Here is a 24,517-nt window from a genome sequence, read left to right as displayed (position 1 = left end):
TCGCATATCAAACTCTAGCTATTTACACGAATTTAGACTAACTTAAGGGTGAAATCCTTCGATATAATAAGCGCTAGAGGAACCAATCAAACCCTCCATGCTCGTGCTGAGGTGTCATGGTACCTGTCGTTGCCCTCTACTAAATACAGCAGGAAGGTTGGGTAGCATATCGGGATGCTTTTATACCTCAGCCAATCCGTAATATATTACCATTAGCGTGGCTGAGCCCCGCTGGGTGGCCGCCACACTGTAAATCGCGTATGGCGGCCACCCAGCGGAACTTAACCTCGCTGTCGCTGTCGCCGCCCGGTGAGGCTATTCGTACAATGGAGGCTCCCCGCCTTCCCGAGGCGCACAGGGCGGGAATAAGGCTCGCCGCCGCCGGCTCCGGGGATTCCCATGGAGAAGAGGTCTTTATTGGTGGTGTTGTCACTATGTAATCTAGTCTAGCCCTCCGCTTCCTCCTCATCGTCTAGGCGACTCCACCCCGGTGGGGCTTCTAGCCGGGCTATGTTATGGCCGTCATCGGCGAGCTCCTGTAGAGCCTCCTCGGCACCTCGTTGACGTATAGGGCCCGTCATTTAACGTAGCATAGTGACCCACTGAGCGGAAATCCGCTCCCTCACATTGTCCTCCCACCCCACAGTACCCGCTTTCAATTCGTAGAACTTCGTCTTAATCTCATCGAGTACCTCGCGGACGTCCAGCATGTGCTTGCTGGGACCGTCGGGTTCATCGTAGATATCCTTGATGACGTATTCCTTGGTGGTACTCTCGTAGATCTCAAAGCCTCCCTCTTCAAACATGTACGCCCACCTCTTCCAATCAGCCTCTGCGAAGGCATTGCTCATGAGGTTGAATTGCCACAGGTGAGAACACGGCAATTGATATTGCCGATAAAACACGCAGGTACACGAGAGTTCGTCATTCAGATCCCGTGGGATTTCGCCTGATATAGTTAGTGAGTGCACGCGTAAATAAGTTGATAAATACCTTCGTCCTGAGCTTCCATTGCCTTCTTCAATTGCCCCACAATGAGTTGCTGCACCGGACCAGGAAACTTTGCCAATTCGGGGTACAATTGACACTCAGCGGATTGATAGGTTCGAAACTTGGTAGCTGTCTCTTCCTCACGGAGCTCCCATTGGTCAGCGATCTTCCAGAGTATGCGTGGCAACTCCGGACAGGCTAAATCTTAACATGGCGCCTTTGCCCTGAGCATGGATCTTGAGCAAATGATGCCAAGACTCAACTGGATTCGTTGTTGTTACTTGCAACAGCAAGCAAGAATGCTGACGGGCGTAGTACGCCCAAAGCTTTCTGGTATCCAACCACCACTTGCGAATGTACTCCTTTTTGTGATCCGGAGCCGCATTAATGGCCGCATGTACCTCATCCTTACAGCCCTGCTCCGAAAATCGATAGTAGAGAGCTTTGTAGAGGTGCTCGAAGGATTTCTTGCAACTGTCAGCCCCCAGCTTTTCTTTGAGAGTTCGCTCGCTATGCTTTCGACAGAGGAAGTGATCCACTTGCTGTTCACCTTCCTCAAGACCTCGGAATGCCAGTCGGACGGCTTTTTGTTCGGCTGCAGAGTCGTCTGTTATCATGTAGCGAAGGCGCCAGGCCCCTCTTCCCCCGCACCATTGCTTGACTTTTCGAAGAAATTCGCTCATAATGTTGCCGTCCTCAGTAGCTGAAAGCATATGAGCGCAGGGGATCCATCTCCCATGCTCGCTGCGAGCCATAATCGTGAATAGCTTCTATTTCAGAGTGTTGGTGTTATGTGTAGCGTCCATGAGGGAGAGATGGCCTCGTCGGCGAAGGAAATTCAACCGAGCTTTAACCGATCAGCAGGATATTCGCAAAACATCATTCAAAGACTCACATTTCTTTGCGAACACAGTACCATAGGTCATTTTGTCATCGATATCCCTCTTGGCCGTGATGTTTGCACACCTCACATCCTCCTTCGACTCCAGATCCGTCAGACAATCAGCCCACTGCTGCTCCCACGGCGCCTTGGCTCCCTGAATCCGCCCGTCAGGATTGACCTTCTTCCATTCGGCTCCGGCGTTATGAACGTCTAGAAGCTTGAGGTGTTTGCCACCAGCGGCCTCCAAAGCAGTGAGATTGTTGGCCCATTTGACGCCTCTTAAGTTGCTGAAAATGGAGGCGACTTCCCAGCCTGTAGCGACCGCTCGACCAGCGGCGTCCATGACGAATGAGTTGATTTTGCATTGATCAACAAAGTCTCGCTCATGATTATGTTGCCAGCAGGGATGTTTCTTGTCCAAATGAAGAGAGATCTCAACGGACAGCAAGATACCATGGTCCGATTGGCTGTAGGATTTGACCATTTTCAGCTTCATACCACAGGGAGGGACGCGTCGAAGTTGCTTATTCCGTTGGCCATGGGTCTCGCTGACAGTCTCTCCCTTGTGTAGACGACACCACCAATAGGAAGACTGAGTGCCTTTGCCGGTAATCGCGTTATTGGGCTTGTTGCACACCCAGAAATTGTCTACCAAAGGCCAGTAGGCGTCAAAATCCTCGACTGTCCACCGGATAGGCTTACTCAACAAAAAAACAGTCTCACGAGTCTCTGGGATGTGGGGAGGCAATTTCAGCATTGTTGACGCTAGCTCCGGTTCCACCAATGGGGTGGGTTTACTGCGTTTGGTACCCTTTCGACGCTCTTTGTCCAGAGGGGCGGAGGCCTTGCGTTTGACCGGGGGGTGAAGGGAGGGAGGAAGGGAGGTAGACCCCTCCGGAAGGGGCGACGGTGATCTAGACGCGTCAGAATAGGTGGGTCTGCTCCATTCACCCTCGCTGCCACTGTCTTCTTCTTCCGGAACGAGGGGTACAATCTCGTCTGAATACATCGCCTCTGGAGTGCGGTCTCGATCAATGCCCTCGGGGTTGCTGCCGTAACAATCGCGCTCCTCCTGAGTGTCCTCGAAGGTCCCATACTGTGGGGGGTTACGTAAGAAGCGTGGGTAAGACATAGTGTGCTCTGGGAGGCGATAAATGAGGCTATACGAGATATTTGGGCGATGGAGAAGAGAGAGTGGACGACGGCGAGGTATAGAGAGGAAGGAAGAGGAACGGCAGAACGCGCCCCTTGTTTACTACTGGAATCTCTTACTAATCAGGGGGCTGTGGCTGCGATCGGCGTTTACGTCTCTCCGGTACTGTACACTAGCGTTGGCTGACGTTTAAAAGCATCCCTAAATAGCCCTAAGGCCCACCATTGCTCCACGATCGTCCGGCTAACGCACGCAACCATCTAGAAGTACATCGCCGCAAGTGCAGCTACCCCGCGTTCTAGTCCTTGAGTTTAGGTCTACATATCTTAACGTCTCATTTGCAAATGGTATCAACATGTTGGAGACAGTGTATTTCGATAATGGCACCTACGTTCCGTCTACGCTCGAAGATGAGATAAAGCGCATCCAGGCTGATGCAGCCTCGATACGCGAACTCTTGAATCGCGGTTCCAGGCAGTCGTATATCCGATCCCATCGTACTCGAAGCGTACCACATTGAATCCACGGATCTCGTGATAGAACCAACTCTTGAAAAACCCAGACACGATTGAACCAAGGCCGCACTAAAAGATCTGCAGCCCCGTTCTCCGCCACAAGGGTGTCTACATTCTTATCCCTATAGGACCATGAGGAGAAAAGATCCAGAAGAGCCTCTGACGCAGTGGTGAGAGGACCTAGGTAGATGATTGTGTGCTGTGCTGTCATGTAAATCCTCCCCATCGGTGGCAGGATTTTCTTGATTCTCAGCAACGGAGACGTGAGCACCATCCAGAATTTGCAAGAGAGGAGGACATGGAACGGCAGCGATACCCGCACGATCCATTGACCTTAGCGAAATCCGATGACGGAGATCTTGGAGCACAAAGCATCCTGTTTCGGGATTGGTTCATTAATCCGTTCCTTAAAGCCTTCTTCTGCTTACCAGCAGTGACAACCAAAGACCGGCCCCCCGGAGCGAGCACCTAACGCGCTGGGAACGGCCCTTAAGAAAGAGTAGAAGCGAAGCGACTAATAAGTTCACGATGAGAGATAGCCCCGAGGCTCAGCTACCGGCCCTACATTGAATTTATTTTTAACGCAACCGAGATTGGTTCAGCAAGTACCCTTCGAATCATCGCGTCGCAACGTTGTCGTTTTCACTGCAGCGGCGCTTTGCGAAGATTTCGCTGGGCTCTCCCGGAATGAACCGAAAGCCATCAGAGCTCATCCTACAGGAAAGGGGCTCGGGGCTTTTTGTACGACGTTCAAATCAAGGTACCTCAAAATCGAAGCTAATCGGAGACAGGAGAGAAAGATGTTCTACTTGATTTTATCATGGCACTTCAGGCTTTGCCAGCTGCTTGAACCATTCACTCACGGATTGGGAATGGGCTCCTCAGCGATGACATTGCGTCCTTTTACGCTCGCCTCTCCGCAGGCCAAGAAGAAGCCAAACATGTCGCGCCACTTCTAGCGCTTGTGCTCGCTTTGAAGAACGGTAATGCTCCTCACAGTGATGCGAAGATATGGACAGCTATGTTGGACCTCATCGCGCGCACGGGGAAAATTGAGGCTTTGGCTCCCTACGGTATCGTCTATGTCTTCTCAGCGAAGGGAATATAGAGGTTTGGACAATTGGGGAGATGCGGGGGTGGCTTCGTTTGGTTGAATATCGTTGGGAAACAGGGTTAAAGAGGTTTGATCCGTGAAGATAAATTAGCTGCGGAGTTGGTGTGGAGGAGAAAAGTGCTAGGTTGGGGCGTTCTTTTTTCGAAATGTATTTGTGCAAAGGGTGCTGCTTCCGGAATTCTATTTGAGCAAAAGAGCGTGTGTACAACATTACAGACTTAAGGATCAGGAGAACGCAGGATAGATCTACTCTATTTCGCTATGTACATACAATGCTTATGTAGAATGCCCGCAGCACCTCAGTATAGTCACCCAAACATATAGAACCCAGCCATCTCAAAGAGCCTTACACCCCTCAACCTCAATATTATTACTCAGCGCTCAAACCTCCTGTAACGTTCCCTATATGTTGTACGCCTATATATTCGCCATAATGGCCTTCCACGCATCTGCCCTCACAATCACCTTCAACGGCTGCTCCTTCATAACCGCCGCTTCGCTATTGCTTCTTCGGCGCTCATGTGGTCTTACTCGAGATGGCGCTGGGCGTGGCCTCTACAGCCACCCGCGTAGTATTGATCGAGCCGAAGAAATTGACTTCCATTTGTCTCCTGATCTAGCTATCTGATAGCCCTTCAAAAGGTCCACCGTACCCTGCATTGTTGACCACCTCATCGACACGGCCGGACTTATCAAGTGCGGTTGTGAAGGCTGATTGGATATCGCTGAGGTCTGTGATGTCAAGCTTGATGGAGTGAAAGTTCTCTAGGGTAGTGTGTTCGAAGGAGGGGATCCCTGGTTTGCGCGCTGTGGAGACTGCACTGTCGCCGGTGCCAACTTCTTGCACAAGATGTGATGAAGACGTGTATATCCTCATTTACCGCCCTTTCCGGTGCAACTTGACCACAAAATGTCGAGCAAAAAGTTCTTTCTCCCAGAACTCATGTCACCAAAGCTTCATGTGGGTCCTAGGCATTTGTTGGACTAATGCGGTCTTCGTAGAGGGGCGTGGTGTCACTGTGACAAGAACTGGGCTTTAGAGCCGGAGGACCACAAATGGAGAAGTGAGCTTTTACTTCAGCCTCGCGAACCAGTATTCTAAAAGCGGCAGCATAGGGCTGAGTCTAGAACTTCAAAACTCTAGAATTTCTTTAATCTTATTCCTTAGATATAAAACTTTATATGATAACTAAGTGAGACTCCAAGATAATAGAACCAACTACGCGCTTTTTAATGATACCACTAGGAAGAGAATTGGCCTGGAATTGGCTAGGAATCGAGCCTGCGAGGACGGCCCCTCCGGCAGTCGTAGAAGCCCCAGGGAGAGGCGAGCTTTCCACTACTGGATAGCCTGCGCCCCCAGCACGCATATTTCTAGAGCTACGGCAACTTGAAAGTCAGCCTCGTAGGCTGCGAGCATACTGGGAAAATCGCACCTGACCTCGTTTCGATTCGAAATCTTTCAGCTTCAAATGGCTTCACGAGCTCTTAAATTGAGAAAATCATTATCTTTTGTGAGTTACGCGTGACCGACTCCACTTGTGAGGCGATGACCAGGCAAGGTACCTGATCACCGAGCCATTCATAGTCATTACAAACATCAGGCACAAAAAGACGTGGAAAAGAAGAGGCGAGAACAAGGCTGTAAAGCACTTGGCGCACCCAAGGCGCCCTATAGAAATCTGCACACAGCTGCACCGCCACGTTACATGTAGCCTCATCCTGTTACCCCGCTGTAGTATCTCCGCCTTAAAGGAAACCTGTGCACCTCTGGGAAACCCATCATACACTTCTCGGGCTTGCGATTGTCCACCGTGTCTCCAATACTCTATACGCTCTTTGACAGTTCTGGTTGCCATGGAAATCGCAGGACTCACTGTTGGCGTTGCGGGACTAGCCGGCCTCCTAAGTGCCTGCATAGATGCAGTTGATCGAGTCGATACCTATAGGAAATTCGAATTCGAATCCCGATACATCACCACTCGGTTCGCTGATGACAAACTTCTATTACATAAGTGGGTAGAAGCCGTTGGAATTACCAACGGAAGGTTGCAAGACGTGCATCACCGTGACCTCGACCGTGACGAGGTAGTCACTGCAATTGCGAGAACACTTTCTAGCATCCATGAAATATTTTCTGCGACAAGTAGCTTTTCTTCAAACCTGCAAGGCCTGTCGCTTGATAGCAAATCTACTTTTCTAGCTAATCTAGATAATTATACGAATGACCATTCCATAGAAGAGAAGAAATCCCGGTTTTTGGTATCAAAAACGAGCAAGCTCAAATGGAGTCTTGGTGGCAAGGCTAGATTCACAACACAAATCGAGGTATTTGGGGTCTTGGTTGGAAAGTTGTACGATATCATTCCGCTGGAAGAAAATAGCACTAATTCGAGACAGGTTTTTCGAAAGAGAAATCGACCTGGTTCAGCGAAAGTCAACGCGGCGTCCAAGAGTTGCTTGATCGGCTTAAAGGTAAGACGCGCGCAACTACACGTTTCATTCTTTGCTTAATTGATTTAGTGGAGACGAAGAAGGAACTCTATCTTTGGCTTGATGCTGTCAATACCACAGACACGTATGAAAAACATCTCTCTGCACGTTTGGAAAGCACCTGCGAATGGATCTTCTCTAAGCCTGAATATGTGAGCTGGGCATCGTCCGACTTCCCATTGGATGCGGCGAAGGTCTTGTGGGTGCATGGGCCCGCAGGGTATGGAAAATCCGTACTCTGTGCGAGGGTCGTTCAACAACTTCAAAGCACATATGGGTACCCACTGGCGTACTTCTTCTGCTCGCGTGATGCCGAACTCCATCAAAATCCGCTCTCAATGATCCGATCCTGGGTTTCACAACTGGTGTCCAGTAGCCAGGATGCATTTGAAATGGCTCAACAGCAAATGCGCGCTAAAGGAGGATCCTTAGCTTCTACGAATAATATCTGGGACTTGTTCAATTCTATTGTCCACTGCGGTCGTGGTTTTACCTACATTGTAGATGGTCTTGATGAATGCCTACGATCAGACAACAATCAGAATAGTGGTGATGATTGCAGTCGCAGAGCATTTCTCGTAAAACTCAAAAGATCGATTTCCCCAACTACGAGCCGCCTTCTTATCGTGAGTCGGGATGAAGGGGACATACGCTCTGGGATATGTCTCGATGCTATGTCTTTGAAGCTGACCACTTACGAGTGCGGAATATCAAAGACGGATGTGCAGTCCGATGTCACGTTGTTTTCTAAGCGTGTTGCCGATGAGAAATTGTGGAAGAAGCCAGAGGTCCTGCGACAAGACCTTGCAACACAAATGGCGCAGAAATCCGAAGGAATGTTTCTGTGGGTCAAGTTGCAAGAGAGATCTCTACGTAATAGCAAAAACGGAGTGCAGTTGCAGAAAATTGTCAACGATATGCCTATAGGACTGACGGACGCTTACAAACGGGACTGGGAAAGGATATCGAAGCTACCAGACCGTGACATGTATCGTGCGCTGGCTATACTTCGGTGGACAGTATTTGCAGCGAGGCCTCTGACGGTCCTGGAGATGACGGAAGCTCTTGCCGTAAGGGACGAAGATGATTGCGACAGCTTGCAGATCGACGAAATACCAGACGTTATCGACGATGAGTATATCAATGACGAGATTCTGGATCTTTGTGGATCACTTGTGGAGATTCGAGATGCAGGCCCTGAAAAACACCTCAAAGACAAAACTGTTGGACTAGTCCACCCCTCGGTCAGAGAATTTATCCTTTCCAGGACATCTATGAAGATCTCACTATCTAGCCAGAATTGCGAAAATAATATTCTTGCGAAGGTCTGTCTTCGCTATCTTGATTACGGTTCATCATGGACTCCTTTGGAAATTTCTCGTGAATATCCGAATCAACATCCATTTCTGGATTATGCAGTTAGATCTTGGGCCCTACACATTAACTCATCAGGTTCAGACTACAAAGACTTAATTTGCCTTGTCAATAAGCTCTTCACTCCGCATGGCTCTCATTGGGTCAACTGGCGAAATCGCTATGAGACACTCCTAAATAAGGTATCTCAACGACCTGAATCGTCACAGGACAATCATGGGGGCTTAATATACTATGCCGCTCTATTTGGTCTTGTTGATACCCTGAAATTCCTACAAGACCAAAAGGTAGAGGATTGGAATTCGGTTGGTGGCCAACATGGGACTGCTTTACAGGCAGCAAGTGCCGCGGGACACTTGTCAGCTATCAGCTTTCTGATTGATCACAGCGCTGATATTGATTCTCACTGTGGTCTTCACGGCTGCGCAGTCAATGCTGCAGCCGATTCGGGAAATAGGCAAGTAATACTGGTTCTTGTAAATGCAGGAGCAAGTTTGTCAATCGGTGACGAGGCCGGACGTATGCCTCTATACCTGGCTGCTATGAAGGGTCATATTGAAGTGGCAAAGCTGTTGCTGGACAAAGGGGCAGACATCTCCGTGGCCAACGCTGGTGGATGGACGCCGTTAGAATCGGCAGCTGTGCTGAATCTAGTCTCAACGCACCTACGGAGGTTGTGAAGCAGATCATTGTTAACATCGAGTCTGGCGTGGAGGTGGAGGTTACAATCGCTGCTTAGGAAACGGACGAGATGATGGGAATTGATCTGTTCTAGGCCGTTGAGGCGTGCAAATGGATTTGTCCAGATGAAATGGGCATTGATAGTCCCAGATTAGCCGCAATCGCAGCACTAAAGCGGTTTTTGCAAAGTTGATTGACAGTAAGCTCATGCAATCATGCCCCATTCAGTGCCTCTTTGTCAAGTGTTTGAGTAAATTTCTGTCATCTGTGGTCCGCTCAATGGTATCTAAATGCGAAAAAACCAAGGCAATTATTGAGGCCTAAAAATTGCAACTGCACCACTCTCTCTTTGGCGGAAGAGCTGGCATGATTCCATCCTTCAAAGTCCCAGTCTCTTTCAGATGTTCGTAGTTTGCTTTCGTTGCCTCATCATGCGCTTCATCAGACAGGTCCACAGTCTTCGTGAAGACTGGCGGCCTATCCGGAAACTATACTCCCTGCCAGCTACCATCATCGCCCTTGTAGCACAGCTCGTCATCGAAGTATCTTACAGGCATGCCTTTCCAACTCGTTATCTTGTCCTGGGAATCCTTCTGGACTTGGACACCATTCGTTCCTTGTCCACTTGTGGATCTGACATTTGCCCGGTTTACTGCTGGACCAGTATTGTGTTAGAAGGGCCAGAAGATTGGCTAAACGAGGCAACAGATTGATTAGTCGTGGAGGTCCTTCTCTGGCCAAAAGGGTTCGGCGCTGCAGTTGATGGCTGCCCGAAGGCACCCGTGGCCAAAGGCGCAGTAGGCTGACCAAACGGATTCGGAGGTGCAATTGAGGTCTGTGAGAATCCGGTAATAGCTCCAGATGTCGCCGGCTGGCCAAAGGCAGGCGAGGGATTCAGTGTCGAGGGTCTTCCAAACGCGCTCTGTTGTGACAGAGCTGATGGTTGTCCAAATGTGGGGGTTTGTGCGGGAGCCAATGGCTGACCGAAGGGATTTTTTGCTGCTGCTGATGGCTGCTGGAGGAAACCAGGTCCCGATGGTTTTTCCAAGGCGTTGGGTTGTTGTTGTGGGGCTCCGAGAGGGCTCCGAGCCGAAGGCTGGCCAAATGTCGAAGTAGGTGCAGACGGTTGGCCAAATGAAGGCACTGAAGGTCTGCTGAATGCTGATGGTGCAGAAGGTTGACCAAAAGCCGGTGCTGAGCTTGAAGGCTGGCCGAAAGTTAACGTGGTTTGCTGATTTGGGGCCGACGCTTGCGGTTGGGTCACCGTGGTACCCTCTGCTTTACAGACATCCAGTCGATTAAGATGCTCGAGACAGTTATACGTATTATATGTAAGGCCTTTGAAGGAGTCGGAGATCGCAGATCTCCACACAACTGGAGTCGATGTGGTCAATTCATCAGCCATATTGAATTCCTGGAGGGCTTCGCAGAACGGTATGGGCTCGAGAATACTGAGCTCTTGGATGCGAGTACATGGTGTGCGGTGTATTTTTCTGAATGTGGGCTGTATCATAAAGCAGCAAGCGTGAACCAACGGACATGGGTCCAGAAAAAGACTCTTTTAGGCGAGGAGCATCCAGATACGCTGACCTGTCTGCCATTCCTCCGTATTACCACATATGTTCCGGGACCTTGGCCCTCTCGGAGGCAAGATGTGAGAAGGCATTCCAATTCATCGTCAATGGCCCAGTAAGGCCAGGTACTCGGTAACCTTGAAACGATATTGCGCTTCTCATGGTGGCTTCCATAAGAATGTTTCCTTCAAAACTTGTCGCGTCATCGTTTACAAAATCTAGGTACCCTGTGTTGCGATTCTGAGGATCGAACTGAATGGCGCCTGACACGGTGTTGTACCCACGCCATTGAAAGTACACCCTACGAGGATGGCTACTCTCGATCTCCTGGCGCTTTGGTGGCTGGTGTATGGTCAAGTGGATAGGAGTGTCTGACTCGTCCCCCGAATTGTGATCCGAATCCTCGCTACATCCGCTTGCTCGCTCGGCATCGCTCTTTTCTTCATCACTGCTGACGTCTTCTCTTTCATTCTCGTCGTCGCTGTCCTCCTCATCACAGGGATCAGTATCCCAACTTCCGTCTTCTAAAAGCTTCGTGACATCTTGTTGCGTTTTACCAAGCACCATCAAGCCGACTACAATACCAAGGTCGAAGATTGCTAGTCTTCCGCTCCGGTAGAATCGTAGACGAAGTTGCTTTGAAAGAACCGAACAGTCATGCTGGATGGCCTCGCAGTTCACGACATATTTTCCGGTGATATGATGTGTCTCAAACGAGCTGCCTGATTTAGGGTCAAGATTGTCCGATCGACTACGAAGTTTCTCCACATATTCATGGTGGCTCATCATCTGTCGATCCCAATTTTGGTCCGAGCGTAGAATTCCACGTCCGGAAGGTTGCCGCAAATCGATTTGGTGTGCCTTATCGTTGACTCTTGCTCGGTTCCAACCAACGACCGTTACGTTATCTGCACCTCCCAGTCCTCCATATGCCACGTGTAGAGCAGGTATTCGCTCTGTTCTCCCAGTCAAGGCCATACCTTTATCGATATATCCAGGCAGCAGAACCAACTCCGGTGTCTTGGTCCGGTCTGAATTGCCCTTCTCGTCGAGGAAGTATTTCCGAAGAAAGAGCGACGCATCACAGCCCGCCTCTTCTGTCGGAGTTGTGCAAGCCTCGAATTTTTGAATTCGCTTTGGCAGCTCTTGAGCACGATAGGCTTTCATATTGTCACGGTAAGCGTCCATTTCGCCCTGGTACGCTTCCTTGAGCGTGGCCTTGATCTTGAGAACCTGAGGTGGGATCGTATCGCACTACGGACGTGTTAACGGAGCTGCTGGAGATAGAACTAATCAATGTAGATTTGCTTACTAGCCCCTGAGCGACACTTGTAAGCAGTAAAGCTTTCGCCTTGAAAGGGTCAATATCGGGACTAAAGTCGATTCCATAATGCTGCAACTGAGCCCTGATCCAGGGTCTATCAATCATACTAGCATCATTTTGGGCTGACTTTCTGGCTTTCTCACTCTTCAGCAACTCCGGAAAGCAAAGTTTTTTGAGACGTGTTACACTCTCGCGACAGGTATAGTTAATATGGAAACCGCTGGACCCGAAGGAAAAGGGACCTTGTGTTGCATCCTCTATTGGATAACTTGGTTCGGTCATTGAACCCTCGTCAGTTGGGACTGTCATCTGATCAAGTCGACTTTCTATCTCCGTGGCCTCCATCTCCAAATCTTCAGCTTCTTGCCACCGCCCTAGGTCCTTATATAATATTGCCAGGTTGCTCATACTGATCAAAGTATCTGGATGTTCCGCTCCGAGTACTTTCTCGCTCGTCTTCATGACATACACTTGCAGTTCTTCGGCCTCATTCAGCCGCCCTTGATTCAAATATGTCAATATCAGATTAGCCATTGTTGTTAACGTGTCTGGATGCTCCGTTCCGAGTACCCTTTTTTCTGTCTCCATAACTTGCACTTGCAACTCTTCGGCCTCCTCTCACCGCTCTTGATCCCAGTAGATCATCGCCAGATTATTTATACTAGCCAACGTACTTGGATGCTCTAATCCGAGTACCCTCTTTTTCGCCTCCGTAACTTGCACTTGCATTTCTTCGGCCTCTTTCCTCCGTCCTTGATACCAGTATGTCGTTGCTAAATTATGTATGCTTGTTAGCGTTTCTGGATGTTCCGCCCTAAGTACCCTCTTTGTCGTCTCCATGACTTGCACTTCCAGCTCTTCGGCTTCTTTTAATCGTCCTTGATTCCAATATGTCGATGCTAGATTTCTTATACTGTTCAACGTGTCTGGATGTTCTGACCCGAGTACCTTCTTTCTCGTTTTTTGATCTGTATATCTAACTTTTCGGCCTTTTCCCAAAGTCTTTGTTTTCTATATGTTGCTGTCAGGTTGGTTATGTTGATCAACGTACTTGGATGGTCCGCCCCAAATACCTTCTTTCTCGTTTCCATGACTTGTACTTCCAACTCTTCGGCTTCTTTCCATCGTCCCCGATTCCAATGGATCAATGCTAGATCATTCTTGCTGGTTAACGTGTTTGGATGTTCCGTCTCGAGTAGTCTTTTTCTCGTCTCTAGAACTTGCACTTGCAACTCTTTAGTCTTCTCCCACCGTCCTTGGCTCGCATATGTTATTACCAAGAACGAGGTAAAGCGTATTCTATACTGATCTTCATTCGTTTCTTTTTCATCAAGTTCTATTAGTTGAGCTTGCAGCCTTTCCGCATCTTTCCACCTTCCTTGACTACTCATGAGCAAAGACAATTGTCTCCGTAATTCTTGAACTAGAAGATGATCCTCCTTAAGTATAGATCTTATTGCTTCTATTTCTTCTTGATATCGTGACTTAGCTTTATAAGCACGCTGTTCTTCGCGGTATTGTTGGCTAAGATTAAAGTTGTTAAAATGGCCTTGTTCTAAGAATCTGCGGAAGGTGTTGTTTTGAAAGTTCGGTAATTGCGTAATTTTCTTAGCTTGCTCAATCTTGCCTTCAAGATCTTTCATTGGTATATTGCGTATAATGAGTAAGGTCCGGGAATATTCGATATCTCGTCGAATATCAAATTTAAGCTTATAGCAGAAAGTAAGGTTCAAGTTATGACACTGACTAGTCGAAGATCGATGCCTCTTTTTCTCTAAGTAGTTTGCGATATAACAGCGCACGCCATATTGAGCTTGAATAAGCTGGTGTAATGATAGAGTAATCTAAATACTATTACTCCAGTATACAGAGTGTGATTATATGATTTGACACCGCAAGTTAAACTTATCTGAAAATTCTTATAAGGTATAGATATTTTGTTTGTCACGGAAAAGCGTGCCTTATCGCTCCCACTGGACCAAAAGAGCGTGGACCCCTGCCTGAACAGCAAGAATCCTCTAAAGCACACTATATCCGTAACAATTGCACACTTCGAAAAATGGCGCATGTCCCCATGCGCTGGCCTACACGCATAGGTATCGTATATAGGAACCCCCCCGGGTGTAACCCCGTAAGCTACTTGTGGCCTGGTGCTCCGCAGGGGATTCGAACACTCCTCCTCCAGGTTATGAGCCTGGCGTGCTGCCAATACACTATGCGGGCCAAGTAACCTATTCAGACTGTCCGGGTCACACCCGGAATCGAACCGGTGTTGCTACCATTTGTCACGGAAAAGCGTGCCTTATCGCTCCCACTGGACCAAAAGAGCGTGGACCCCTGCCTGAACAGCAAGAATCCTCTAAAGCACACTATATCCGTAACATTGTTAGCCGGAAATGTTGAATGTAAGACCCTAATCTCTCGTTAGTACCTTATTTCAAATACAGAAATTATACTGACCTATGCGGCGATAAGAGTTCTAAGAGTTCATTGAAATTGGTCGTTCGTTTAGCTGGATCCTGGGCGAGTGTTGACCTGAAAACTTTTTGCATATTGTCTTTTTTTTAGTTTTCTAGGTTCGCTGATGCTTTAAGTAATTGAAAAGCGTAATCTAATAGTTTCTTCTGTGAATCTCTTAAATCTTTCTTGAAGTTGCGATCTCGATTTGTCCCTTTGTTGTAAAAAAGAAGCTAGAGGTAAAGTATGCTAAAAGAGTATGCGTTTATCTTTCTAGCTTATCTCGGTAGGATCTCTTGATGATGTCGTTCTGGAGTCGTCTAGAGCTCCGAATAAGGCATTGTAATTGGGTCGCTATCTGTTGTAAATAGAGTAGAGTAGCCGAAATTCGTTACTTTCATTATATAGCGGCCATCGTTCTCAGAGGAAATCAGAATATTCTCAGGCTTGATGTTATTGTGAATGATCTCTATTTTTAATTAGTTATGTCGTTAAAAAGGGGTTTTAAGTATCTATTAGTTATATGTAAATCTCTAATCGCGAGAGTAATATTAAATAACATCTTAAGTCTGTGCTTGGAATCCAGCTCTTTTCCTGGGCCTGATATCATAAATCTGTTTAGATTCTCATATCGAGTTTTCTTAAATATTAGAATTGACTAAACTTTTTTATTACTAAGAATAACGTTCTAGTAGATTCCCTCGAGGTTTATAACGTTTAGATGGTATCGGATGATGGAATGATCTAATATTGATATTTCCGTAATAAGTATATGTAAATTACGAGTCTTTTCCATAGCAGACCGAGGACGCTTCAGGTGTTTGAACGTAAAAGTCATCTGAATATTGATCAATGCTTGACGTATCTCAGCGGTACCACCTTCGCCGACTTTATCCAGTGCTGGCTGCCATGTAATCGGAAGAAAGTCAATCTTCAGACTTTGGGCGACCCCGAGGAAATCGAGGAAGTCAAATTCTTTGTTTGAAGTCGAGCTCGCGCTTTGATAAGTTTCTCCAGACCTTGTATAGGTGATCGGAGCTGGAAACCCACCATCGCTGTCGGAGATTGTTGACATATCGGAGACTTGATTGATGCATCAGACTTTGGTCTAATTCCTTTCCTCAAAATATAAAGAATACCGAGAGTCTATTTGGATCCAGTTTCAGAGGGAAGATGTAAAGTGCAAAGGTGTGCGGCTGTTTTCAACCGAGTGATATTGCTGCCTGAGACACCTAGGCTAACACGTATCGAAGCAGAGCGGCGAATTCGCCTAATCCCGTCAAGGCTTAGTGTCTCGGGTCACTAGTTGCTACTCTGCATAAACAGCGGATCTGCATCTATTCACTATCCTGAAGACTTAGAATATCGTGCAAGGAAGGAAATCTTGCGAGAATTTTAAACTCCTCATAAATATGTGTATACGCGATCTCTATCCTACCTAGATAGCCATCGCAAATCTGGTCTATATATAGTTACCGCGTATTCATTTCATGTACGTAGCTACTAGGTCGCCAGTACGCTCAGTATACATAAGTCATAAGCTATCATACTTACAGGTGGAGCAATGGCTTTCCTAGCTAAGCTTTTATATTATAAATATTAGACTTTTAAACCTTAATTAGATAGAATAAGAATAGAAGTATATAATATATTCGCTAATTTATTAAATTATATCTTATATATATAAATTTATTATCTTTTAGTCTAACTTCATCGTTAGTCTAGTTAATATATATTAATAAATGTAAAGATCGTTAAGTCTATAGACGTTATAATATATATTTAAAACTATATAGTAATTATATAATAAGTCTTACTTAGCATTATGCTTTGATTTTGCTCCAATGAAATGAGATTAGAGTTGAAGATTGTCTATTATTATTATTATCTTTAAGGCTATTAGTAGGAAAGAAGAAATTAGAATCTAATATAAACGATTAAATTAGATAGAGGGAAAACTCACCGCAAGCAGAGAAGCAGGAAGGAAAAAAAGTGCTATCGTCGTCATCGCCTTGAGCATTCTCGAGTCGCGTTGCGTCTGCCGAGCCAAGATCGTTACCTCGCTGTTCTCGCGTTGGATGTCCCCGGCTATGCTACATACGAGATTAATACTTTTATAGATCGTTTAATTTATTAATTAAAGGGTTACTTTATTATGAAAAGTAAGTATTTTATTTAATTATCGCAGGGAAGGAAGAGCTGTTAGCCAACTATGATACTTTTTTCGGAAGAGAAGGTATGAAAATCGTCCGACTGACTAGTCTCTCTGTTTCTTTTAATAATTACTTAATTATAGCTAGACTCTATTCGTAAATCTTAATATCTATTATATAGTTCTTGATCGCCTTAAGAACAAGGCCGCTTGGATATTTGATATCGCTTATCGCGATAAGTCTCTAATAATAACTCTTAAGATAACTTACTACTTTAAGATACGAATTTAATATTATAAATATTCGAAGTAGCTTCTGCTGAAATTATTGTAGTTTCTAGATATCTGAGAATATCATAGCAAAGTCTATTAACGTTCTTCTCGTAAACTCCCCTCCAACCTCGAGCTTCGAAAACCATGCCTTTTCAGCCTTTTTGAACATGAACTCAGCAAAAGCTGACTCACTAGATATATTTAATCTATTTTAGTTTATTTGTAAATAATAGATTTAACTTACTATTTCGTCTACTTATGAATGAAGATACTTGATATATTTAACTTAATTATCCGCTGTTACTAATAGAAAGATTAAGTGAAGAAGTATTAGATCGCTCGTATTTCGGCCATACGTGTCTTGGTCGAGGGTTTGAAGCCCCTGTTCTAAGCATTGTCGAGTAAAGAAAAACGGTTATAAGATAATCTAGACGGATTTTCCGTTTTAATATCTATTTGTTTATATACCTTAGTTTATCTTAGAGATTAAGAGTCGCCTTAATCTCTTTTATTTTTTTTCACGTATTAAATAATATAATATAGTTCTGAGATAGAAATTAGACGAGAATAAGATAGCTGAGAGAATACGCTAATATTATAAAGATAGGGCTGTCTCGAATTTAACCTCGTTAAGAAATAGCTATAATACGATTAACGTCTCAGAATATTATTATTTACGCTCTTTTTAAAGTCGAAAGAATGAATTATATCTAGAAAGAAGATGAAGATATAATATTATAATAATATCTTCTAATATGCTTCCTGCGTAATGAATAATTGTTCTTAAAAGTATTTCTAGGAAATTATATTATTGCAGTATAAATTCGAAGTATTTCTTATAAGATATTTCTTAAAATATTTAAACTCACTATAATAAATGCGAAAATAGACTTTCTTTTTTCTATAAATTATTAGGAATAAAACTTCGTAAATATAATAATTTATAACTTATAAGTAGATGATTATTTAAATCTTTAATACTTTTAATACTTTAAGGCTCGAATTTAATAATAAAAGACTTATTCTCGAAATCTGAGAGCTTTAAGTATAATCTAATTATTATATAGAATATGAGAGATTATATTTCAAAGAGTAGATAAGTTATATCGAGATTTAACTTATTAAAATAGTTAAGAGATATACGAAGCAAGTCGAAATCGTTTTTCTTAGATTTAAAAATCCTCGTCGAGTCTTTAAGGAGACGTTTACGATAATATATTCTACTTTTACTAGATAAATATTAATATTCTTCTTAAAAGGGGTAATTTAGTTAATCTAGTATAATAGAGTAATTCTTATAAAGTAGTATTCTAAATATATCTCTTATATATGAATAAAGCAGTAATTATAAATTTTAGAAGTATATTCTAAGAGAGGAAGCTTAATAAAAGTATAATAACGGGTGTGTAAAAGAAAAGTAAGAACTTTAAAATGCTATAGTCGGTAAGATAACGAATATTCTCTTTAATACGATTATAGTGAAAGTAGTATAGTCTTAATACGGCGCGGTAATCCTTCTTTTCTAGATAATAAGAATTTTATAGTAATTATCCTTTGCGTTAAGTATTTATTAAATCAACTACTTCGAGTAATCTCGTTAAAAAGACGAGTGTTATGAGATGCCTCAGGGATACTCATAGGGCCACTAGCGTAGGCTTGGCACCGCACATATCTGCCTGCAGACCACATAGATAATCAACATCTTTTACAACACACACATATATGAGTCAAACCATAATGATTCCTTAACAATTGGTAGCAACACCTTAAGATCTAATTCCACTTGATCCTACGATGTAGTAGACGTCTCTACGAGCCACGTCTACACCACACGTTTACGCAAAGCCCACATCAACACCTAATAGTGTGACGCTCCAAGCCGGCCCTCACATACACTCGCAGTCATCGAGTACCATTTGACAACGTCCACATCGATCCTTTCGCTAGGCCTATCGATATCGATATCATGAATTCATACGCTGAGAGACTCGCCTCATTCACGTCATGGCCACATGTGTGTCCAAGTGCCTCTACCGTAGCCCGTGCTGGCTTTCGCCGAGAATACGACCCTACTTTTCCGTCCCCTGATCTCACTGTATGCTCACTATGCGGCCTTGATCCTTGTGACTGGGACAGTGACGGTACTCCTACTCTATTCGATTTCCACGCTACTCGATTACCGGAGTGTCCATTTGTACGTGCAACACAGCAGAAGAAGAAGCACCGGAATCAGAAGACTCGCCAGCAATATACGAGAAGGTCTCTACAAGCCGTCACTCAGCAAGAGGAGGAACCATTGCAGCAGGCAAATGCGGAGAACACTGCGGAGAAATCAAGCGACAATAAGGCCACCATCAGCAAGAACACGGCTCAGCTCTCCACAATCCCACGTCATATGCTCTCCACGGTTCCACGTCAAATCACCACTCAGCAGGCGGAGAACGACACTACAATTTGGCCTGGTATCTCTGCGTGCCTCAACAATATCACATTGATATGGTATATCACTGGAATGACGTCACAAGAGGAGGATCTACTGCGACGATCACAGCCAATTGGATCTCTTCAGGACGGAGTTCGGACGATGCATATCTGGACGAATTGAAACCGTCTGATGTCTTGCTCCGGTACTATTCGAAAAGCTTTCACTGCGGCAGGAGAACTCATGGGATGCACACTACTAATTGGCCCGGCATCTCCACTCCTTTCTGACATTCGAAAAGTCATGCATGCATACTTCTTGCCATGAGGACATGGCATTTCTCTGTTTTTTGTGGGCAATTGTCATGAGATGCCTCAGGGATACTCATAGGGCCACTAGCGTAGGCTTGGCACCGCACATATCTGCCTGCAGACCACATAGATAATCAACATCTTTTACAACACACACATATATGAGTCAAACCATAATGATTCCTTAACAACGAGGCTTTATAATAGTTCTAGCGTGTCTGTTGAAATACGTAGCCTTAACACTTAATTCTACTCCTGCATAATCCTTATGCCTATATATCTAGACGCCTTATTTGCCTCCTTATTTGTCTATCTTAGATGTCTTATTTATCTTATATTGCGTATAAACCGTTAGACTACGCCTAGTTCTTACTTTCATAATAAAGATATTAAAGCCTATTATCTAGATAGCTTAATTAGTATATCTTATAAATATCTATTATTTTTAAGTTTCTATTATTTAAGATATAGGAACTCGTAATAATGAAGTAGACTCTTGAAATGAGGTATATCGATCGCAAAGTTCTATCGAATAAGCTTAAGGCCTTATTTAAAATAAACTATGAAGTTAAAGTAGATTAAATTATCTTATATCATCTATATATATATAGCTAAGTCTAGCATAGAATAGAAAAGAAAATTATATTCTTATATTATTACGCTAGTTAATCGATATAAATAGTTCTTTAATAGTATACTAAAAGAATTTAACTAATTAGAGAAAGGCTAAGATTAAGTCTTTATAAGATATCTTAAAGAATAAAGCTTAATTTATATTAACTCGCTTCGATATAAGGGGTTAAGGCGTTATTGATTAAGTAGATAAGACGATAGATAGAGTAGAGAGATATATGATAATGCTATTAAGAATATTTAGATAGAGTAATATATAGTCTAATCTTTATCTAGATATAAACTCTAAATCCTTCGATATTTAGTTAGCGAGATTTAGTTCTATTAAATTACGTATTAATATATCTACTTTCGTCTTACTACGCCTATTATAGATTTACTTAATAGAATTAAACGTTTTATTTCTAATTAGCTATAATATAGCGAGCGCTTTATTATAATATATAAACTGCGTAGTTTTCTAATATATTAATTAACAGCGTCTTTCTACAGCCTTATTTTTAGAAAATAACCTCGTTTATAATATTACTTAGATGAACGGTGGGTGAAATCTAAAGTAAAGAGCGTCGGAAAAAATCTCCTTATTTATTTTATTCGCGAAAAAGCTAAATAGAGAATTATATTTTTATATAAACTATTAAAAGCTAAACGCTATTATTAAAAGAAATCGATATCTAATTTTATTAATAGATAAGATTTTAGTAAAAATTTAGAAATATAAATATCTTACTCGATTAGATATTATAGTTATATTTAATAAACTATATATATATCTTAATAGCGAGAATTTTACTACTTTTATTATCTTTCTTAAAGTATATAAATATTAAGTTCTCTTCTTTAATCTAATTAACGATTTAACTATATATTAATAATATATAAATAATATTCTATTCGAATATTTAAATAACTTCTATTAGATTTATCTTAATAATACATTTATTTATAATAAGATAAAAAAGAAATATATCTAATACGTTAGATAAATTCTTTAGAAATTGAAGAATATTAACCTTTAGATAAATATTCTTAAATACGAATTTTATATTTAGAAAACTAAATTTTTAGATTTATTAATATCTATAGACGAGTTATAAATAATTCTATTAAAATTTAGACTATTATTAAATAAACTATATCTATTAATCTTAAAAAGATATAGATCTTTATTAGATTTTATAATTTTTATCGACGTTTTATTAGAGACTTCTCTAAAATAGTTAAATTTATAATAAAACTTATTATAAAAGAGACTATATTTAATTAATCCCCAGTATATTAAAAGACCTTTTATTTTCTAAAAGTCGTCGTTATTAAAGTTTTAATTCTATATTATTTTAATAAAATAAAGAACGCTATTTTAGAGATTAACTCTTTTAATTATATTAATAAAGATATTCTTTCTTAATATAATAATAAGAGAGTATTTTACTCGATAGTTTTCTATAGTAAAAATCTTACTTTAGCTAAATATAATTATTAGATCTATAATAAGAAATTATTAATTATTATTCGCTATTTTAAATATTAACATTTTAAACTAAAATATATTAATATCTCTATTAAGATCTTTACGAATTATAAAAGCTTAATATATTTTATTAAAGAAAAAGATCTTAGTTATCGCTAAACTCGCTATTTAAATATATTATTCGAATTTAATATAAAGATTATTTATTAATTTAGATCTTAGAATATTAAGATGAATATATTTATATAAATAATTAAATATAAATTAATTAATTTTAAGAATAAATAATTACGCTAATAGTATTAAATAATTTTTATCTCTAATTAATTAAAGTTAGATAGCGAAAGTATCGATATATATATAATTAATAATTCGATTTATTATAAGATAATAGAGGCTAATAAGGAGAATAACTATTATATGAAAATTCGTAACGCTATTACTAAAGGTAAGAATAAGTTTTAAGAGATTACTCTTAATAAGTACTTCGTATAAAACGAGATACTTTATTATAAAGATCGTTTATAAATATTTAATAATATATATATTAATATTATTTAAGAGATATATAATTAATTATTCTACGACTATTTCGAAGTAGTATATATCTATAAATTATTTAAAAGAGAATATTATTAGCGAGAAATAAGAATAATAGTAGTTATTTATATTTAAAATTACTATATCTATTAGAGGGCTAAAATATCTCGAAATTAAGAATATAGTTTACTTTAATCTCTATTAATTCTATAAAAATAATAATAAGATATATTAGTTAACTTTATTATAGATTTATTTATATTTAATAACTATAATATTATTTAAATAGCGATTAATTAATTTATTAAGAAATATTATTATATAATCTATTTCGATATTAATAAAAATATTATTACTAAGAAAACTATTAACTTATTATTTAAAGAAGTATTTTACTTATATAATCTATTAGCCTTAATAATATCGAATCGAGATTCTTAATTTATAATTATTATATAAAAATCTTAATATAAATAATTAGATATTATAGTTAAACTATTAATAGCTTTCTATTCTAAAATTAATAGATAAATTAAGTAAATAAATTAAAATATAAAGCGTTATTTTTAAATATATTATAACTATATATAGAATAATTAAATAAAATAATTATTTATTATTAAGTTCGTCGATAATAATATTATTTTAATAATTATTAATATTCTATCTTTTCTTATAAATAAGAAATTTTATTTTTAAATAAGTTTTAATTTAAATATTATCAATTATAAGATTATTTATAAATATCTTAATATTACTAAGATAGAAAATATTATAAATTATATAAAATAGATTTTTAAATATATTAGAAGTAATATAGATCGCGTTTAGAAGATTATAATTATATAAATTAATAAGTATTAATAAAAGATTATCTTTTAGATAGATAATAAGGTTTTTTTAAATAGTAAGAATATTATCTTTAATTATTCTTCTCGTAAATTAAATTATAAGAGATTTAATTTATTTAAGATTATAAATTTTATAAAAATCTTATATTATCTAAAACTTTCGCTAAATATAAAAATTTATAACGTCTTTTATTTTAATCTATTAAATCTCGCGATAAATAACCTCTTACTAGAATAGATAAATCTATTATTAAAGTATATAATTATTAATAATCGAATCGAATAGATTTGTCATGAGATGCCTCAGGGATACTCATAGGGCCACTAGCGTAGGCTTGGCACCGCACATATCTGCCCTGCAGGCACATAGAACAATCAACATCTTTTACACCACACACCCATATATGAGTCAAATCATAATGATTCCTTAACAATTGGTAGCAACACCTTAAGATCTAATTCCACTTGATCCTATGATGTAGTAGACGTCTCTACGAGCCACGTCTACACCACACGTTTACGCAAAGCCTGCATCAAACACCTAATAGTGCAACGCTCCAAGCCGGACCTCCAATACACTCGCGTCATCGAGTACCTTTTGACAAAACCCCGTCCAAATCGATCCTTTCGATAGGCCTATCGATATCATCATGCCTCATCCTACCCCACTCGCCTCGCTTCAGGAACAAATGACACAAATGATGGAAATGATGAGAGTCATGAGTACAAGACTGGAAGCATTGGAAGCTCGATCTAGGCCTACTCAGCCAGCCACTCAGCCAACCACTCACTCAGTCGCTCAGTCTGGTATTTCACAAGAGGAGGATATTGCGGAGAAAAGTGCGGAGACAGTCAGCAGCAGCAGTGACACAACAGGTCTACTCTCCACGGTCTCACATCAATCCACTCAGCCAGTGCAAGAGAAGTCACTACAGCAAGCAAATGCGGAGAACACTGCGGAGAACACTGCGGAGAAACCAAGCGACAGCAAGGCCCCCAGCACCAAGAACACGGCTCAGCTCTCCAAGATCCCACGTCACCTCTCCACAATCCCCCGTCAAATCGCCACTCAGCAAGCGGAGGACGACACTACAATTTGGCCTGCTATCTCCGCGTGCCTAGGCAATATCACATTGTGGTACATCACTGCAATGAGCACACAAGAGAAGGATCTACTGCGTCGATCACAGCCAATTGGACCTCTGCAGGCAAGGGTCACCTATCGGACGATGCATATTTGGACGAATTGAAACCGTCCGATGTCTTGTTTCGACAGCCATTTCATTATTCGAAAGCTTTCACTGCG

General features: G+C 41.5%; 7 protein-coding genes and 1 non-coding gene across 8 annotated transcripts; 3 read left to right on the top strand and 5 right to left on the bottom strand.

Annotated features, from left to right (window-relative positions):
* Positions 1–581: 581 nt before the first annotated feature.
* On the bottom strand, positions 582–3,005 carry HO133_003351 (uncharacterized protein; the record flags this gene model as incomplete). The annotated part of the gene is made up of 4 exons (XM_037294273.1): positions 582–949; positions 994–1,138; positions 1,272–1,693; positions 1,886–3,005. The coding sequence occupies 4 exons, from the start codon at positions 3,003–3,005 to the stop codon at positions 582–584; spliced, it is 2,055 nt and encodes a 684-aa protein (XP_037149654.1).
* Positions 3,006–6,512: 3,507 nt separating this feature from the next.
* HO133_003350 (uncharacterized protein) lies at positions 6,513–9,202 on the top strand (the record flags this gene model as incomplete). Its single annotated transcript, XM_037294272.1, has 2 exons — positions 6,513–7,130; positions 7,184–9,202. The coding sequence occupies 2 exons, from the start codon at positions 6,513–6,515 to the stop codon at positions 9,200–9,202; spliced, it is 2,637 nt and encodes an 878-aa protein (XP_037149653.1).
* A 489-nt stretch (positions 9,203–9,691) lies between these two features.
* HO133_003349 (uncharacterized protein) lies at positions 9,692–10,608 on the bottom strand (the record flags this gene model as incomplete). The annotated part of the gene is made up of 2 exons (XM_037294271.1): positions 9,692–9,858; positions 9,984–10,608. 2 exons carry the CDS (start codon positions 10,606–10,608, stop codon positions 9,692–9,694), a joined length of 792 nt encoding a protein of 263 aa, XP_037149652.1.
* Positions 10,609–10,813: 205 nt separating this feature from the next.
* HO133_003348 (uncharacterized protein) lies at positions 10,814–12,635 on the bottom strand (the record flags this gene model as incomplete). The annotated part of the gene is made up of 2 exons (XM_037294270.1): positions 10,814–12,031; positions 12,090–12,635. The coding sequence occupies 2 exons, from the start codon at positions 12,633–12,635 to the stop codon at positions 10,814–10,816; spliced, it is 1,764 nt and encodes a 587-aa protein (XP_037149651.1).
* An 84-nt stretch (positions 12,636–12,719) lies between these two features.
* On the bottom strand, positions 12,720–13,744 carry HO133_003347 (uncharacterized protein; the record flags this gene model as incomplete). Its single annotated transcript, XM_037294269.1, has 2 exons — positions 12,720–13,027; positions 13,153–13,744. 2 exons carry the CDS (start codon positions 13,742–13,744, stop codon positions 12,720–12,722), a joined length of 900 nt encoding a protein of 299 aa, XP_037149650.1.
* Positions 13,745–14,252: 508 nt separating this feature from the next.
* Positions 14,253–14,324, bottom strand: HO133_003346. The gene has a single exon. It is a non-coding gene; the product is annotated as a tRNA-Met (tRNA).
* A 4,625-nt stretch (positions 14,325–18,949) lies between these two features.
* HO133_003345 (uncharacterized protein) lies at positions 18,950–19,588 on the top strand (the record flags this gene model as incomplete). The annotated part of the gene is made up of 1 exon (XM_037294268.1): positions 18,950–19,588. The coding sequence occupies one exon, from the start codon at positions 18,950–18,952 to the stop codon at positions 19,586–19,588; it is 639 nt and encodes a 212-aa protein (XP_037149649.1).
* Positions 19,589–23,861: 4,273 nt separating this feature from the next.
* On the top strand, positions 23,862–24,461 carry HO133_003344 (uncharacterized protein; the record flags this gene model as incomplete). Its single annotated transcript, XM_037294267.1, has 2 exons — positions 23,862–24,062; positions 24,123–24,461. 2 exons carry the CDS (start codon positions 23,862–23,864, stop codon positions 24,459–24,461), a joined length of 540 nt encoding a protein of 179 aa, XP_037149648.1.
* Between the last annotated feature and the right edge of the window lie 56 nt (positions 24,462–24,517).

This window comes from Letharia lupina, assembly GCF_014066315.1.
Source record: "Letharia lupina isolate WasteWater1 chromosome Unknown contig_17, whole genome shotgun sequence".
Lineage (NCBI taxonomy): Eukaryota > Fungi > Ascomycota > Lecanoromycetes > Lecanorales > Parmeliaceae > Letharia > Letharia lupina.
The sequence above is the reverse complement of the archived record's forward strand: the minus strand, read 5'-3'. Positions and strand labels throughout refer to the sequence as shown.